Source organism: Perca fluviatilis, chromosome 10 (genome assembly GCF_010015445.1).
Source record: "Perca fluviatilis chromosome 10, GENO_Pfluv_1.0, whole genome shotgun sequence".
Taxonomy (NCBI): Eukaryota; Metazoa; Chordata; class Actinopteri; order Perciformes; family Percidae; genus Perca; species Perca fluviatilis.
Genome location: NC_053121.1, coordinates 22,900,705 through 22,919,451, shown reverse-complemented (window position 1 = coordinate 22,919,451; position 18,747 = coordinate 22,900,705). Strand labels below are relative to the sequence as shown.

General features: G+C 40.3%; 2 protein-coding genes across 2 annotated transcripts; one reads left to right on the top strand and one right to left on the bottom strand.

Annotated features, from left to right (window-relative positions):
- Nucleotides 1–669: 669 nt before the first annotated feature.
- Nucleotides 670–9,295, top strand: si:ch211-114c17.1 (pre-mRNA-processing factor 39). Its single transcript, XM_039813605.1, is given in 17 exon segments — nt 670–757; nt 1,860–1,877; nt 1,880–1,969; nt 2,379–2,632; nt 2,812–2,937; nt 3,088–3,206; nt 3,375–3,542; nt 3,821–4,001; nt 4,096–4,200; nt 4,849–4,975; nt 5,091–5,245; nt 5,400–5,526; nt 6,926–7,197; nt 7,756–7,940; nt 8,044–8,118; nt 8,321–8,492; nt 8,739–9,295. Coding segments are annotated over 17 exon segments (2,334 nt in total). The 3' UTR covers nt 8,811–9,295.
- A 594-nt stretch (nt 9,296–9,889) lies between these two features.
- Nucleotides 9,890–15,697, bottom strand: ubxn1 (UBX domain protein 1). The gene is made up of 10 exons (XM_039813606.1): nt 15,592–15,697; nt 14,965–15,029; nt 14,644–14,697; nt 14,372–14,499; nt 13,616–13,706; nt 13,197–13,388; nt 12,356–12,407; nt 12,112–12,234; nt 11,725–11,908; nt 9,890–11,114 (listed from the first exon to the last, which is right to left on the bottom strand). Exons 2-10 carry the CDS (start codon nt 15,021–15,023, stop codon nt 11,074–11,076), a joined length of 924 nt encoding a protein of 307 aa, XP_039669540.1. The 5' UTR covers nt 15,024–15,029; nt 15,592–15,697; the 3' UTR covers nt 9,890–11,073.
- Nucleotides 15,698–18,747: the final 3,050 nt, after the last annotated feature.

Here is an 18,747-nt window from a genome sequence, read left to right as displayed (position 1 = left end):
TTGGGTGGAGTGTCACTTAGTATGTTTAAAAATACACATGCACAATAACCATAGCCAGCTTTGCTGAAGTGACCCAGTTAAATGAAGTGGTGGACAAGTCTTAACTTCCGAAAGGGTGATCATTAAGGATTAATGTTGGGGGCAATAGTTGATACGAAGCTGCCAAATTTTGTTGAAGTGAGCACATTCTTTAACTATAAACTTAATCATTCAAGGTGCAGTGTATTGATCAGCTCATTTAGCCACTTTTTTTTAACAGCAGGGGCATCCATTTTCTTAAGCTGCAGTAAAGGAGTTCTGCTAAACATTCATTTCTGAGATAAAAATATCTTTGTATCTTTAAACACATAAGGAAAGGCCTTTAGATTGACTGTATGGGTGTGCCCATAGTTGCAGGAATCTCAAAAGTTTTTGCATTTTCTGAGAAATGATCAACCTTTATTGAAAGAACATTCAAATATACAAAATTTAGGACATGTACTCAGCATAATGATACAGAGAAACAAGAATCTGAATGCAAATAAACAAATGTGTATATATATAAAAAACAATATTAAAATTATAACGGGGAGAAAAAAAAGCACACATTATTCTTCTTTGAAGAGTTCACCGTACAGGCCCACAGTTGTATTATTTTTTAAGTTCATGGCATGGATGTATTTGTCGCGCATGAATGACGTCATTGAGACGTTTCCAATCATGGCGGCGGAAGGCTGTGAGGAGATGAGCGGCAACGGGGAGCTAGAAGAGTCTTCAGGTAACATTGATTAACATGACTGGGTTTACAATGCACAGTTTTGTTTTGGCTTTTCATACACACTAGTGGTCTTGGGTTGCATCGGCAAATGTGTTTGGGATAAAGGCTCCGATCGGACATATGTAAAGGAGAATCATGACAAGCTAGGCTAAGCTAACGTGATTACAAGTAACCCCACACCAGGAACCGGACAGTGTTCTTCTGTTCTCTAACTTACCTTCCCGTGGCTAACGAAGTGTAATCAATTATTAGTTGAATTATGTCCACGACAACCCAAATGTACGTGGGTCAGCGATGTAGTGGAGAAAACACCCGTATAAACTCTGCGCACTAGGGTTTAATGAATGAAACATACCTCTGCAGGTGTTTCAAGAATAAAAGCTTAACATCTTTGATTTAGTATTTTTTTGGGGGGTGTTTTTTTTTGTGTGTGGATCACAAGCGGCGGGCAGTAGTTTAGCTGCATAACAGGTTTGACTGGTCAATGCAATCTTTAAAGGTTTAGCTTTTACCTCTCAGGTCGTCTGGGACAGGTCTGCTTTCTGTCCCCAGAGTCAGAACTAAACAGGGAGAAGCAGCGTTCAGTTTTTATGCTCCACATATCTGGAACAAACGCCCAGAAAACTGCGGGTCCACTGCAACTCTCAGTTCTTTTAAATCGAGGCTGAAGATTTTAGTTTGATGCTGCCTTTTATTAAATCTTTTTTTTTTTTTTTATTAACTTTTATTATTGTAATTTATACATGTCTTATTCTGTTTTAGCTTTATTTTATTTTCTGTTCTCTTTAATTAATGGGTTTAATTGTTTTTAAATGCTCTTTAATGCTTTATGCAACACTTAAAGTTGCCTTGCCTTTTATACACTGCACCCTATTTGTCTTCCAACGTTATCTGCTTAAAGTTTGTTGATTGATTTACTTCTGGTTTATAATATTAATGATTGAAGCATGTGATTGTGGGCATTTCACGCACATTGTTGTTGTATTGTTGGAACACCTGTTGGCCCTTTTTCACAAAACTGTCCAGGCAGCAGAGGACGGTTCATGAATTACATCACATTACATTCATTTCCTATGAAGGTTATTTGCTTCTTTTTTTACAGCAAGTGCCGTCAACCTCCATAAAAAACAAACAAGCTAGATGTCCGAAGCACTCGTGTCGGTTTCCGTTGCCACCACACCTCAAGAAAGTTAAGCAAATTAAGAGAAATGGGTAGGAAAAGCGTAACAAGGTTTAAGATGTTTTGTCGTACAGTGAGAGTACAGCAACATCAGAGCAAATCAATTGTTAATTTCTTAGTCATTTGTTGAGTGAAAATAGCTGTACTTATCAATTTTTTGTTTGTTTTTGTTGACACACAGGTTTAGGGTTTGTTAAAATGGCTGGCTGTGACATTATTATGTTTTTGTTTGGCCAGTAATCCATGGTGGTCAGTAGTGTGTGACTGATCAATTGAAAGGACTTTTTTCAGACGTAGTGATTATGGCCAAGGGGCCAAATTCAGGGCAAGGCTCCTACGCTAAATATGATGTTCCCAGTAGCTTCAGTAGTAGCATACCTGACCTGTATAATGCCCTTTAATTATGTAAATGTACTTACCTTTGATCTACCCCCTCTTTAGACATGGAGGCTTCTGAGGTTCCTGCACCACCTCCGACTGAGTTGGCAGAGATGTCTGAAGAGAACGGCAGTCTCGCCGTGGTCCCTGAGGCCCCCGTAGTAGGCCCCGACCCAGCTACCTTCTCAATGCCCCCAGCTTCAGAAGACGAGGAGGGAGAACTGCCCGCCGACTTTGAGCGCCTGTGGAAGTCCGCCCACGACAATCCTCAAGACTTCACCAGCTGGACTGACCTGCTGCAGTACTGTGAGCAAGAGGTGTGTGTTTGTTGTTTTGAGAAAGAGGAGAACCAACGGGGTTCAGATTAAAAAAAAAATGTAGGAAACCATCATATTGTCCCTCACTAATGACAATAAGGCCACAAAACATGTTTGACCTGGAGGCTGCTGTAGCCTTATGTGACCTTTTGAACTTCATTTTTCTCCATTCTGTCCAGAGTCACATGACGGCGTCACGCAGAGCGCTAGAGGCCTTCCTCACTCGCTACCCGCTCTGCTACGGCTACTGGAAGAAATTCACCGATCTGGAGCGCCGTGCTGGGTACAACAACAAAGCCGAGGAGGTAAAACAGGAGAGAGTCTACAATTCTGTGTTTCTTCTTCCCTCCCCCACACCATTGTGAATAATGTGTGTGTAATGAGTAATGTGCATAAGGTATTAAGAACGTGTTTTTCACTAGTTCTTATGAGCTGGTTGTGGTGTGCTGTGTCAGGTGTGTATTCAGGGTCTCCAGGCAATCCCTCTGAGTGTAGATCTGTGGATCCACTACATCAATCTGCTGCTGGGAACACTGGACATGAACCTGCCTGAGTCACCCACGCGGATTCGCAGGTAGTCTCATTTAAGACTCATCTTTTATTGGTGTGTTTTATGCTGTTTGGCGTGCACAGCACAGATGACAAAATAAATATTCAAGAGAAAATATACATAAGGCAAATAAGCTTCTTTATGCAAAAGCTGTTTTTATATCTTAACTGTTTTTCAACCTCAACACCTCAGTGTGTTCGAGGATGCGGTTGTAGCAGCAGGTCTGGACTTCCACTCAGACCGGCTTTGGGATCTTTATGTCGAGTGGGAGAAGGAGCAAGGCAACATGAAGAACGCATCAGCCGTCCTGGACAGAGTCCTTAAAGTCCCCACCCAGCTCTACAACACCCACTACGAGAAGTAAGACTACACACACGAGTCGTGCGTGCGTTCGTGTGTGCCAATCTAAGACAAAGATGCTGATGTGTTATTGTCAGTACCAGGGTTACTATTATGATAAATATTATTATTTTCTAATTTTGTTAGATATTGAATGAATGTGTCAAGTTTAACATTAAATTAGCACACTATTGTGATATTTATAATATTCTCCCATTACCTGAACCTCCCTTTTTCACTCTTTTCCCATTAATATCATTTTGCGTCCTGCTCCGCCTTCTCCTCCTGCGCTCCGTCAGGTTCAAGGACCACCTGAACAGCCACGAGCCCAAGGAGGTGCTTTCCCCGGAGGAGTACGAGGAGCTGAGGACGTTGTGCCGTCAGAGTCAGAAGGCGGAGCGTGCCGAACAGGCCCAGGAGGAGGAGGAGGAGAGGCCGCCAGGGGAGGAAGAGCCTGCCACACCTGAGGGCACAGACACGGTGAGTAACATCTGACTACTTCGCAGTCCGTTTGAAAGTTTTAAACGCGTAAAATAGGGATTGATTCATTAATTCATTTGTTCTCTGTGTTCAGGAGGAATTGATGCAGAAGATTAGGGAACAAGTGCTGCTTCACAGGGACAAAGTGTACCAGGACAACGAGGGAGAAGTTCGCAAGAGATGGCACTTTGAAGACGCTGTGAGTTCTCTCTCTCTCTCGCTCTCTGGCTCCGACAACACACTTTGTTCTGAATCTCAGGCTGGGTATTATTTCATTATTTAATACCTGAGTTTTGGTTCCAGTAGAAAAAACACTACTTTTTGATATTGGTACATTACTGACACATTTTTCTACAAAAGCCTTTTTATCATTTGGTAAAAAAAAGCCAAACTGCTATGTTAAATGTCTAAAAACAGTCAATTGTACAAGAACTTTGCCAAAATCAAGCTTTTTTGATTAGACAATAAGTAAATTTAACCCAGAATTTAATGCCAGCTTTCAGTACTCAACATTTTCAATACTCGGTACAATACTATACTATCGAAATATTTAGGTGGGTTTCAAAAACGTATTGAAGTTCAAGATTTGGACCTTTCTGAAAACCAAAACTAAAATTCTCAATAAAAAAGTCTGCCTCTGTGCTCACGGCCAAAAATAGCATACTAATGCATACTATTCTTTCTAGTTAAATTGTGCACAGTGTTCTTTTTTTTTTTACTATTGTTTGCAGTTTTACAACATTTGATTTTCTTTCTGGTAAATATTCTATTGCCTTTTTTATTCATATTTATTACATTTTGATACACACTTTAATCACTTGCTGATTTCTTTTTCTCTGGCCTTTAGATCAAACGGCCCTACTTCCACGTCAAGCCACTAGATCGCCTCCAGCTGCGGGCCTGGCACTCCTACCTGGACTGGGAGATCGCTCAGCTCAACAAGGACACCAAAGACTCCCAAGACGGCCAACAAGGTGACTACATAACCAACATACTGTCAGCTGTCTCCTGTATCGTAGTCTCTGCATTATTACAAATTTGTGTTAACATAAAGCATCCAGGGGTTTTGATGCCATTATCTCCTACCAGATCCAAACCAGGAAGCCATAGAGGGGTCAGAGGTTGCTGCCCAGCCTCAGGACCAATCAGAGGATGCTGCGGTTGCCCATGATGACCGCAGGGTTCGCATTCTCTTTGAGCGCTGTCTGATCGCCTGCGCTCTGTATGAGGAGTTCTGGATCAGGGTGAGAAAGAGAAGTGTGTTTGTGTGTGACCTGCATTTAGAGAAAGAAGAAAACTGTGTGCGTGTATCCTTGTGAGCCTCAACAGTAGATTAATAAGCGATGCTTGTGTGTATATATGATCTCTGTGTTACATCTTCTTGTATGTGTCTTTCAGTACGCTCAGTACCTGGAGTCGCAGAGTGTGGACGAGGCACGGGCTGTTTTCAAACGAGCCTGTGAGATCCACCTGGCGTACAAACCCAACATCCACATGCAGTGGGCCACATTCGAGGAGAGGCACGGTACGACAAAACATGAACACACACCAACACACTGTACAAACAGCTTTGCTCTATTCCTTTTACTTTTCTTTGAAATGTTGAATGTCTTAGGTAGGTCTTACTTTGTCCAGTATGAAGTCAGGACTATTCGTTTAAAGATACTTTGTGATGCAGTCAGTGAAAGATTTAGTGAATGTCAGTCAAGCTTGTTAAAGGGATATTTAGGATTTTTTGAAGTGAGGGTTTTGCGAAGTACTTAAAGCTTTAGTGCGTAACTTTTGGATATTTATGAAAGTCCGTTACATTCAAGCCGTTGCCAAATGAGTTGATACAAAGCTAATTAAGACTATCAGCTCCACACAACTCTCTGTATTTCTCAGTATGGATATGTTCAGAAGATTGTGGTGTCCGGTGACTTTCCCACGCAGAAACTCAAGTGAAGAGAATGACCTTTTCTGAAGAGTCCATCATGTTTTTTTAATCCTCCGTGTCCTCCTTGGTTACAAGCAACTGTGTGAAGGGGGGGTGGTGCGTGGCCATGTAAGGCTTGTGTCATGTGCACGCGCCGACAGTTTTGTTGTCATTACTTGGCTGCAAACGGGACTCTTTTGAAGCTGTGGTGGAGAGGAGGTCACTGAACAAACTTATCTATCATGGATAACCCCGACCACCCTCTCCACCCCCCATTGGTCCAACAGAGGAGCACCTTCTCTAAGAGGCGTCGATGTCGCACGGACCGCTACAAGAAATCATTCATACCACGGGCAATTCAACTTTTTAACACTTCATCACTGAGTGTGAGATAAGACTCATATACATCACAATTGCACCTTGCACAATAGGTTTATCTACATCTTTATCGATACTAGTGAAACAGTTGTACATTTTTATTCCCAACTTGTATATATTTAAAATAGTTGTTCTTGTATTTTATTTTTAATCTATTATTATTTCATGTATATTTCATGTATTCTATGTGTGCTGTGTGTCTGATATTTTGCTGCTGCAACACCGTAATTTCCCATTTTTTTGGGATCAATAAAAATCTATCTATCTATACCTCCTGGTGGGGGGTGGGGCAGAAACTACGCACTATAGCTTTAACCATAGTCAGTGTACTACCTACAGTAGATGGCTGTCGGCACGTCCCGAGTTTGGAGAAGCAGGCAGGAGTACCACGGTGGAATTGGGGACGTGCTGACCACCATCTACTGTAGGTAAAACACTGACCATGGTTTAGTACCTCATACAACCCCACTTCAAAACATCCAAACTATGCCTTTAAAACTAACAGGGCTTCCATAATTGTTTGTAGTTTCACCAAAGGACGTAAAAGGGACTAACGTAAAGTTAATACAGAACAGGTCCGGGAACAACTTGTTGAATACACTCAAGAAAAGTCCCTCATCTTCCCCATCAGGTGACTTAACCGAGGCCCGGCGAGTGCTGGAGGCCCTGGAGAAAACTCTACCCGGGTTGGCAGTGGTCCGTCTTCGCCGGGCAGCTTTAGAGAGGCGAGCGGGCCAGCTGGACCAATCAGAGGCCTTGCTGCAGGAAGCAGTGGCCGAATCCAAAGAAAAGCCCACGTTACATGCGTTTTATTCTATCAAGCTGGCTCGCCTGCTGCTGAAACTGGGCAGGAACCCCAGCAGAGCCCGCAGAGTTTTACAGGAGGCGCTGGAGATTAGTCCGGTAAGATATTTAGCAAACACCCACAAATATTGCAGTCATTAAGACCATGACAGACTTTTGATCAATCTCCTCTTCCTCCCTTCATCCTGAAAAGATTAAGGAATGTCGATGTAGTTCTGCTGTAAGAAATCCTGCTCCATTTTCTATGACACAATCTGCGTGTCAACCAGTCCACCAATATATTTATTTTTTAAGAATTTCGATGTTGTGGCAGCTTAAGCGTGTACACAAAGCTATCTGATAACTGAATATGTGATGTAATAATGTAAAAATTCCATTTCCATATGATTTTAATACTGGTTAGATTTGATTGGCCATTCCATGTAATGTTAATATTATTTCAACCCCTTAATCACATTTGCTACATATATGTTGCACATTATGATTTACACCTCATATTCTTTCTGATGAGTACTTTGTGTGGTACTGGCAAAATGAGTACCTTCAAGCTTGTATCTTTTTTTTTTAAGGAAGAAAAAGCAAAAACGTTGTATTTAAGTAACTCTAGTTTTTAATCGCCTCCGTCTTTCTCCTCCTCTCCAATGTGCCCTCCCTCAGGATAACGATAAGCTGCACCTGAACCTGTTGGAGCTGGAGGTATCGGGGGACCCCTGGGCCTCAGCTGAGGCGGTGCAGGAGTGTGTGACGCGAGCCCTGGCAGCTCCCCTCGCCCCACACACCAAGATCCTCTTCTCACAGAGAGGTCTGCAGTTTGCAGAGGACTACAGCAACTCTATCCAGAGGTCAGAGTTCAACATAAGTCTTCTGTAAACCCTGTTGCTACCACAAACCATTTGTCTTCTTTGACCTGAATGTAGTTCCTTATTGTCTCGGTGTCCTCTGCAGTGTGCTGTCTGTCTATGAAGAGCACCAGAAACTGCTGAAGGAGCTGGGTGGAACGAAGAGAGAAGCAGAGAACGGGTAAATTGATCAAGTTCAAATCATTTTTCTGGGAGTTGCAACTGGCAGTGGGGAACTCCGGTTCGGGAACTCCAATTATTTTGACGCCACATGAATGCAGCACATGGCAAATAAAATTTAAAGTCTGCTTATACGATTTTTTTTTTTTGATTTTTTCTTTTTTTGCATAAATAAGATGTGCAAAGATGATTTTGTTTTTTAGGGATGAGGACCCAGAGAAGATGAGCAAAAGTGAGGACGGCTCTGCTGTTGCCGTGTCTGCATCAGTCCCACCTACCATGCCTCATGTCCCCATCACCACACCCCCTCCTCCTGTGATGGGCGCCGACGCAAACGCACAGGCTGGCTACGGGGGATACAGCAACTGGTATCAGGTAGGATTGTATAACAAAATAAAAAAATAGAAGATTGTTGGTATGAAAAACTATTTGGGAAATCTGTGGCTTGACTGCCTTAAAGAAAGTTTATTTGCACAGAGGGCTTTACTAAGATGCAGGAAAACCACAGTCCATAAAATGTCTAAAAAAAGGTTTATTTAGATGTAAACAGAATATCGCCGTAGGCTGTAGTTTGAGATGTTCTGTGTATGTTATAACCTGTTTGTTGCGATTCTTTTTCAGCAACCGCAGTACGCCGGCTACGGCTACCAGAACACCTGGAACTACAACCAAGGCTACTATCCTCCCAGCTAAAGGGGGCGACAGTGACACCAAGAAGCCACACGAAATGGTTTAATCCAGAATGACTCCTTAGCTGAACAAAAAACTCAACCACCCAGTCCTGCTGGTCCACCTGCTAAAATAATATCCCAGCATCCTTTCCTCCTCCGTCCTTCCTCTGAGTTACCTCACTGTCCTGGATTTGTTTAAATAAGGGGCAGGAGTTAAGCTCTTTTAGCATTTCGTGTCATGTCAGTGTTGATTCTGAGGGACAGGTGGAAAGATGATGAAAGGAAACTGACGCTCCCATTCGCAGTACATCAGTGTCTCTCCATTTTAATCAGAAATATTTTTGTATTTGTTTGCAAGCCCAACCCCTTCGCTCCTGTTTTAAAGTCATCTAGTCTATCCAACTTTACAGGTGACATGATTGACATTTTGTACCATTCCAGCGAAGGCTATTTGTTGTTTTTTTCTAATGTGTATATAAAGGTGTTTTATAGTGTGTCACAATGGAACGGTTTGTGTTGTGTCTGTTTGCTGAAGTACTTCCATAATGAGGGTGAAAAATTCACCGGCACACTAGTTAGTTAGTCACATAGCCAGCAGGTTTCAGAGGTTGTAATCTTCACCTCAATAATCTGAAAAAAAGAAGGAAGGAATAGGCCCCACTGTTGCTTTTTATATTAAATCTCTTAAAGTCCTTTATGGTGCTACAGTACCAGCTAAAAGCAAAAGTCCATAAAACACACACGTTACATTAAAGTAGCTAAAACACTTCTTTCCTACAGGGTCATTGGCAACAGTCCACTTGTGCACACAGACATTCAGGTCCTACTTATCTGCAAAGTTAATGGACTTGTGTTTTTTTTGCCCATTAGATTAACCCGACGTGTAAGTGAAGACCACAGCCTCTGAAATCCGCTGGCTGAATACATTAGGTCTTGTCAGAGCAGAAAAACGTATTTTGTTTGTCACGGAGGTCCAGTTCACTTGTTTTAAAAAGCAGCGGGCAGTCCTAAGTCCTTGGTAGTCTTTGGTCTATTGCAAATTTACACGGTTCAATAAAATGCCTGAAACGAACCATTTCACATAACTTTGGGAGAAGTCAATTATGATGAGAATTCAGTTTAATACGTTGCAAAACATTACAACCTTGTTAAATGTGCACTTGTTCAATTATCTGTAGTCGTATGTAGTGATTAAATCTGTTAAAGGATAAGAATGCTGATATTCTAGTTTTCTTGCTGTCAAGAAATCACATGGAAAGGCTACAAGTGTTAATCTGTCTCAGTAGTTTCTAACTTCCCTACTGTGGCACTTAACCCTAAACCCATTTTTTTCCTACCAAAGACTTAAATCTGTAACAATGGGTCACAAATATACAGTTTAATTTGTGTAAAAAGGCTCAATAATTTGCTGGACAGCTGGAATTTGTATTTTTTAGCAAACATTACTCAAATAGGAGTTAATAGTGCATTTGGGGACTATTTTAGGCCACAGCTTTGGTGCTCTAGTGAGTATTTACAGCATCATGCTCATGGTAATAAAGAAACATCCTGTCACCCAGGGCGACAGTATGGCTCACTGAATATGACACATCAGGCTTTGGCTACACAAACAGAATCAATATGTTGGTTTGGGTTTTTCCATGGTATTTTTTGACAAACATACTTATTTTAAGAAAGGTTACACATACAATTGTTAGAAAATCCAGTCCACCACCATAGTTCTCTGAGTCAGCTTTATTTTAACTAGATTCTTGGTGATTATGCAGACATAATTGTCAATATATTTAAACTTATAAAAAAAAAACTGGCAAAGTAGAATGTCACAAAATCAGGAAGATCGTGGGGATTCAATTTAAGGCCCTTTCGAAACCAATCGAGTAGGTCTTGTGTGGTACTTTGCTTTGTTAAGATCTGGTTAAAATTGAATTTTTATTAATGTGTTGTTGAGACCATGAAGCAGTATTCATCAGAAGCCAGCTATCTTCACTTTCTTCCTGAATAAGTAAAAGCCACTGTCCATCTCACTGCACACAAATCAGTCTATCAAGTGCAATCAATCAGTGAGTTAGCTCACTTTCCCTTCTTAAACTTCTTAAAAGTAGCTTCACACAATCTGATCACAGCCTCGCGCTACATCTCTCTGCTTTAGTTCAGTTAGCTGGCTTACTGAGAGATACTAAAAAGGTGATGGCTCTGTTCCCAGTTCAATCTGTTTCTGGTGCCTCTTGTGTTGATGTAGTGGAAGTGGTGAGGTAGGCTCACAGAGCAGATCCTCCGTCCTGATCTCACTTTTTGATAACAACCAGCACAGCTGAAGGCACCAAACCTAAAAAGACAGAATGGAAAGCCACAAAAAAAAGGTCAGATATATTCTGTAATAGAAGCGAACTTGCGTGATGAGCTGCTGAAAGCAGTTTTACGTCCATGCAGAATCTAAACCACAGACACTGAGAATTTGTTAAATGATGTATATTACTAGAGATGGTCCGATACCAGCGATACTGGGATCGGTAAGTACTGGATTTTATGCACCGATCCGATACCACGTAATAAAGCCCTAAAGAAAATCTTTAAAAGTTAAAGTAGTTTATTTATGTTCTTTTTTCCGTTATAACGGACTGTCAAACTGGATAATAAAAGAAAGTTCTGTGGCATTCATTGTTTTTTTGTTCATGTTTTACAAAGAGTTTAACCTGAGCCAGACAGACAACAAAGATAGAAATCATATCACTTCCATACAGGGATAGTAGTATACAGTTGTTAAAACATAATAAAATATATGACACACTGGTATCGGATTGGTACTCGGTATCGGACAATACAGAAGTTCATGTATCGGAATCGGTATCGAGAAGCAAAAAACGGTATCGGGCCATCTCTATATATTACACTAAATGTACTCTACATTCAAATGCAGTTGCCAGCCCAGTGCTCACCCAGTTCTTTGAGGGGCTTCTCCATGTCCAGTTCGGTGTAGACGTGACGGGGGTAGGGCGAGAGCAGCGTGAAGTCCTGACCCTCAGGTGTGTTGCCATTCACCTGCACGTACACGCGCACTGCCGCCAGCGGCTCCTGGGCCTTGAAGACCGCCGTGATGGTCGAGCCGTCCAGCAGACGTACCTTTACCGCAAAGAAGCGGCAGAGCAGGGGAGCAGCAGGCGGGTGTATCATTAAATTCAAACTTGATGGACCGTGAATATCTGTTCTGTTTTTAAAAATGGATATATATAAATCTGTTCTAGTGAGGACCTCTCATGTGTGCTCTGTGCTTAATTGGTGTGAAGAGCAGCATGTAGGCGTATGAGTGTAGCTGAAGCCTGTACCTGTATCCTGGACTCATCATACTCCTTCTTAGTGGGTGGAGGGCCATGACTGGTGGGTGACGAGGGACTGGGCGGGGCAGGTTGGGACATTGCCGCCGTGCTCGGGGGTGCACCACCTCCAAACTAAAAAACGATCATGTAATTTGTTATTGGTTCCAACAGAAGTGGTTAGAAATATGAAGTGAACAGGAAAAAAAAAGAATTTAAATTTGATAAGTTACTACATGAACAATGATTGGGTTACCTTTTGTGCTCTCTCCTCTCTGTCTCGTGCAATCTTATCTTTAACCCGTTGCCTGACAGGAATAAAAGACAAGCAATACAATGACAGACTTGAAAAATGTACAGGAGTTCACAGTCGAACAAATTTGCTGACTTTGACAGTTAGAGTAACAACACAAGTAGAGTGTTGTAGTGTAGGATCACCCCAGTTTGATGCTGACTTCAACTTAAAAGGCAAGATGTCTGTTTGATCGCACGTGAATATGAATTTGTCACTTATTTCTTGTCTTAGCTTATGAGTTTCTTATCTTGTATTGGGCTGTGGCATTCCCTCCTGAACTTTCCCTGATTCCATTATTTCCACCCACTGTTTATTTCATGGACGAACAGGATGGCATTCAACCAAGTAGCTGCATTTCATTTTTGTTATAAAATGGAATTCAGCCATTGTTAATTCCCATTTTTATACGGTCAAACACTATTTTTTTGAACAATTCATACAAAATAATGAAGAGATAAAATTGCATTTAGTAATTAACTTTATTTTGTAAAACTTTCCCTTTTCTTTATTGGAAGTCAAGTCAACATTTTCCGGGAAAGGAAAATATGGAGTGGAAACATCTTTGGATGTTTATGTACTTTTATTACTTCATCCCTTGTCAAACATGACAATTTGGTCCATAAAAAGTACTGCTATCCGACAGAATTGTCAACTCGTAACACTCCGTTTCCATCTTCAGTCAGCTCGTGGAGTGGGTAGATTCAAAGGTCAAAGGAACCAGGCAAACTGTTACTAGTACCACCCAGTGCAAATAGTCACTGACATCATTATCTGAATAAATGGGTAATAATGAATACCTTACCTGGCCATTTTGTCCTCCATCTTCTCTTTTCTGCGCTGATCAGCGAGTTTTTTCATATCGTCATCCTGCAGCTTTTGACGAATCTGCTGCAGCTCTTGGCCCTGTCTCCTTCGCTGCTTCTCCCGCTCCAACTCTTCTGCCCGCTCTCGCTCTCGTCTCTCTGCCTGCTTCACCCGCATCAGCTCCTCTAGCCTGAAAAACAGACACATCAAAGATGTTCAATCTCTCTAACAGGACGAGGAATGAATGAACAGAATATTAAGTATTTCCAAATTATGTTTGGCTGCTAAACTAATGGTCACAGATTATATTTTCAGCGATATATAAGTGTAGTAAAGTAACCCAGTTAGGTAAGGAGAAGAAGCTGTGAGTTGGACATACAGTATTGCAGGGATTGTGTCAAGCGTGTGCAATCTGACCTTTTAACTTGTTCAAGTTTCTCCTCCTCTGACATTGGCATCTTTGCACTCTCTTCGTTATCATCATAGCTGCCGTCTTCACCTGCTCTCCCTAAAGCCAAAACAAATGCACGTGTAAGTGAAAGAGAAAAAAAAAAAGAAAAAGGAAGAGATATGTATTGTGTGTTATTGAAATGTCTTCCTGCCAACCACAATTCAAAGCAAAAAGCGCATGCTGACGTAACAGGCTTACCTAACTATACACACCTAACACCACAAACCAAAATTAACACTTAATTTACTAAAGCTAATTTAGAGTTTATAGATGGAAAATATATGCTGTGGAACAAGTGACTATAGGAGTGGGTCATATGGATAAAATCCACACACACACACACACACACACACACACACACACACACACACACACACACACACACACACACACACATTATATGTAACTTCATATCAGAATATCAATATATATCCTGATGTTGTAAATATTCTAGAACATTCACAGAAACTGTTTATGGATGAAATAATCAGATAGGAATGTCCGTTTTTGTCTAATCATGTGAATTAAATACCAAAAAAACTATATTGCCTACAATGTCATAATACACTCAAAGATATCAGAGCAAAAGCTACCATGGTGCAAACATTCTGACAAAAATCCTACGGTAGACAAATTTATATTGCCCCATGGTATATATCGTCACATTGCACATCCCTAGGTGACTTTTATGGTGGTGTGTGGCATGCTTCCATTGCCCTGACCTTCAGCGGTGTCTGCTAGTGACGGCTGTTCTGTGGTGGACTGGCTGTCTGCGTCTCCTCCCAGGACGTTCCCCACAGGCGGCACATAGGGCTCATCAATGTCTGGGTCGTTCTCATGTTCCATTAACCTGGGGAAACCACATCACACAGGAAAGATGAGTGCTGCTGCTTTGTTGATTATGAGTATCCACTGATGTGACTTTCAGTGATGACAGAAGACCGTGTCCATCCAGTCGATTCAAAACTAGTATGTTAATGTCCGTCAGACTTACCAGTCCATGGCTTGTTCTATTCCCTGGTTCCCTGTGTGGGCCACTGCCTTTTCCCTGAAAGCACCAGATAAAGGGCAGACAGGTTCTACTTTCACTTTTTTGAAAGCAGTCTCAAATCTAGGAACTATATTACCATGGATGATTAATTGATTGATGATTTTATTTATGGATATAGAAGACACACACAAAAAAAAAAAATCCAAGAGATAACAAGTAAAGTGTTAACACCTATTTTAAACAGGTCCCTGATGTCCCAGAACAAACACACACATAACATAGGCCTACACAGAAATATGAATTTTGGGATTTGGTGTCACTCACGCTCTGTTTCTGTCAAAGCCCATCTCCAGCAGGCTCTCTAGTGTTGTAAGCTCTGCCATTTTGACCTGAAACAGATTGTATGAATACCGGCACATTAACAACAGTGTCATCAACTTTCATTTGTTTCTATTGTTACACTACGGTTATCTGCTGATAACAAAGAGTAAGTCACTAATAATAGTCCCGCACGCTTCTGATAATTAAAATTACTTTTATTACTAGAGTCATTACAACAGCTTTGTGTTAAGGAGCTTCATTAACGTTACCGTTGTAGTCCGAATATAACACTGTGTGAACAAATATTACACTATTACTTTACTAGCAGCCTGCAAAAATACGCGTTTAGTTCTAGTTGAAGTGATTTAATATCACGACCATCGTTAGGCTACGCTGAGTGCTAAAATTAGCATTAACATGGCTAACATTCAAATTGCGAAAGCTAGCTGAGAAGCCTCGCTGGCTAGCACAATTAAAAACGACCAGGAACTCTCATAAGCTCTCCACCACTTTCACTATGAATGTTTGTTTGTATGCTACATGTTAAGGCAGGCAAACGTGTTATTTTATTTCTTAAAAAGGTAATATCAGCTAATATATTCATGAAGGCAACGTTTGTTAGCTACTCACACATCAGTCAACACCGCTTCAACAGTACGGGAAACCACATAGGTCAAACAGAACCACTGAATAGCGATCTTTTTTTTTTTTTTGCCCCCATGCTCTTCGGGGCCTATTTCCGCCAATGTGATGGAAATCCAGATCCTGTGTAAGTCATTATAATGAGAAACTTTCTCGAAATAATGACCTAGTAGCTCAAAATTATGACACGGTATCCCTAAATAATGAGAAACATACTTATCTTGAAAAATTACTTAGTATGCAAATAATGAAAAACTTTCAAAACAATGAATTTATAGCATCGCAAAATAATAAGAACATCTCTCGAAATTTGCATAGACCTAGCTATGTGTTGTGTGTCCTTTCAGTTTCTTTCTCACAAGATGTGTTCATTGTAGCCCTGCTTTCTTCGCCAGGGTTATACATAGGTCATGAAGGAGTCAAAAGAGTAGATGTCTCTATGTCTGTATTAATTATTTTACGAATTCATTATTATAAAAGTTACTAAACATTGGTGAAGGTACAGGAAAAGACAAGTTCATTTACAAAGAAGAGAAAATACATTGTTTTTAGACAGCATGCTGCATGAATTCTTGTCTTTATAGCATCTGCTTCAAAGTCCAGTTTGTATCTGTCTCTACATGTATTATAGGCTACAACAATTATGACAAATGCAACAGGAATGTTAAAATTGAGCAGCTGGCTCAAATGCAACCACTGCTAGTGCTATGGCATACATGTTTTGATAGTTATATCAGATATTGAAGGACCTTTAGTCTAAATTATGTAAACAATGTAAAACAAACTCAGGTTCAACAGGTTCTTTGTTTACTGGAGAGAACGAAAGAAAATACTTTGACTTATGCCTTTTGAGTGTATCAGCTGTGATTAATTGTCTCCCAATTTAGTTATTTAATCAATTAATTATGCATGACGTATAAATCTGAATTCTTTTTGGGAAATGTGACAGCAGAGACAGGAAGCAATGACACAGTGTGAGGAGGCTGATTTGAAGTACTTTAGGGCCGGATGGCGTCTCTTGGCTGCCCTCCATCTTGTATGATTTTATCCCATCCTCTTGTGTCTGTGGGTGTTCAATCAGAATGCAATTTGCTGACTTGAAGGTTAGGTCTGTTACATATTTACAGTGAGTGTAATGATTAATTTTTTCTCTCTCCCCCAAGCAGTCTTAAGCAGTCCTCATTCACGAGTCTGCCATTATGGACAGACTTATGCCTCAGCCTGCTCACTTATCTGACTTCTCTTCTTTTTTAAAAGCTCACCCTCTAACGGATTTTCTCTCTAGTTTACCATTTATTTGTTTGGTTGCTTTTTCTAACACTTTCATTTGATCTTTTTTTTCTGTTTTCCACTTTTCTGACTTTTCTCTCATAATTATTGACTGAAATATTCCTCATTCAAAGTATTTACTTGGTGAGTATGAGCTTTTTGTACGTTTAAATGTGGCTAAGAACTGAACATTACTAATCAAAGAAACTGTTTTATTTAATCATATATCAGCCACTCTACATTTAATGTATGGGGTATACTATGGCTAGGACTGTTTGCATTTACACCAATATGATTATATTTTGTATGGATTAGATATTAACTGTGCATCTACTCCGCAAACTTGAGCAACTTGTCACCTTTAGTGCATTGATTTTCTTTGATCAGTAAAACATCAATCACAGATCACCCTTTGAGCATCTTACCGTCTCATTTGAAGTGAACTACATGGCTATAAAGACAGATCCAAATAGTTATTAAGGATTTTATAAAATAAGGGAATTAAACTCTAAATGCTTTCTCATGGAATTATTTGTTGCCAGGCAACATATGCTTTCATTCTTAAAATCTTTAAAACATTTCACATTTCTATAAAAAAGTGGGTCAATTTATTATATCTGTTCAGAAACCATAATAACTGTTTTCAAGGGGAATGTTAACATTGACTGAAATTTAATCTGTTCAGGATATAAAAGGTGATCTCTGTAGATTTTAACCTGAAATTAACCTGACTCTTTTCAAAAAGTGTAAGAGTTAAGGTCTCTACTAGTGTTGAGTCAACCCCACATTACAAAAGGCTTGTTTTAAAATATGATACTTCTTCTCAAACTTGATTTCCTGTCACAGAACTGACCAGATCACACTCTCTGTCCAGACTTTATCATTAACATATTCATTTTTATTTCAGTGCTGAAGAGTCTCTGAATGCACTACTAGTACTTTCACAGTGGAATTATCTGGTAAAATATATAGCTGGGTGGGCAAAGTCGAAAGGAGACAACAGGGGTGAAGGTCTCTTTAGTCTACCCTTAAATTGCTTTATGGCCCTGTTTTTCACAGAGGGAGAGGGTTAAAGGTCAGAGCTCAGTCGGGATAAGTTAAGAGAGATTCTAAGACACTAAGGAGAAGAGATGAGATGTACAAGAGGAAATGATGCACACTCATATGTAGCCTACTACTTGTGTTCAAAGCTATACCAATTAATGTGTGTAAAAGATTAATTTTAAAGGTCTAAAGGCTAAAATTAATTTGCTGGAGATGGCACTCCCTCCTGGCTCCTATAACACTTTCATTGAGTGAGTGACCCTGATTTTATTGGTGTTATAAGGGTAACATATTTCCTCGAAGCAGTAAAAACCAAGATCAAGAGATGTAAGACTATGCTGGATGATATTTGACTAACCTTTTATAAGGTGTGGGTGGTATTATCACATGAGTGCTCAGATAAACATGTGCAGTAAAATGATTTGATTTTATGTAGTCAGTGAGGTCTGACCATAAGAGGGCAGCATTATTTCACGTGTGAAACTTTTATCACACTGGTGATTATCACATGTTCAAATAGTATTGTGAAATTCTCATCTTTGAACCATTGTTCGAATCTGGCAGTTTAAGGCTAATAATCCTATTCTGAACCTGAACAATTCACACTTCATATAACACACACACACACACACACACACACACACACACACACACACACACACACACACACACACACACACACACACACACACACCAATAGCCCAAAAGCATGTTTAATTGAAATGTGTTTTTCAATTGTCAAATGAACATAATCACATAATAGAAAAAGATTTTACAATCAAACGGTTCACACCTCATAATATTTGAACTCTGGTGTAACCTCCAACATTT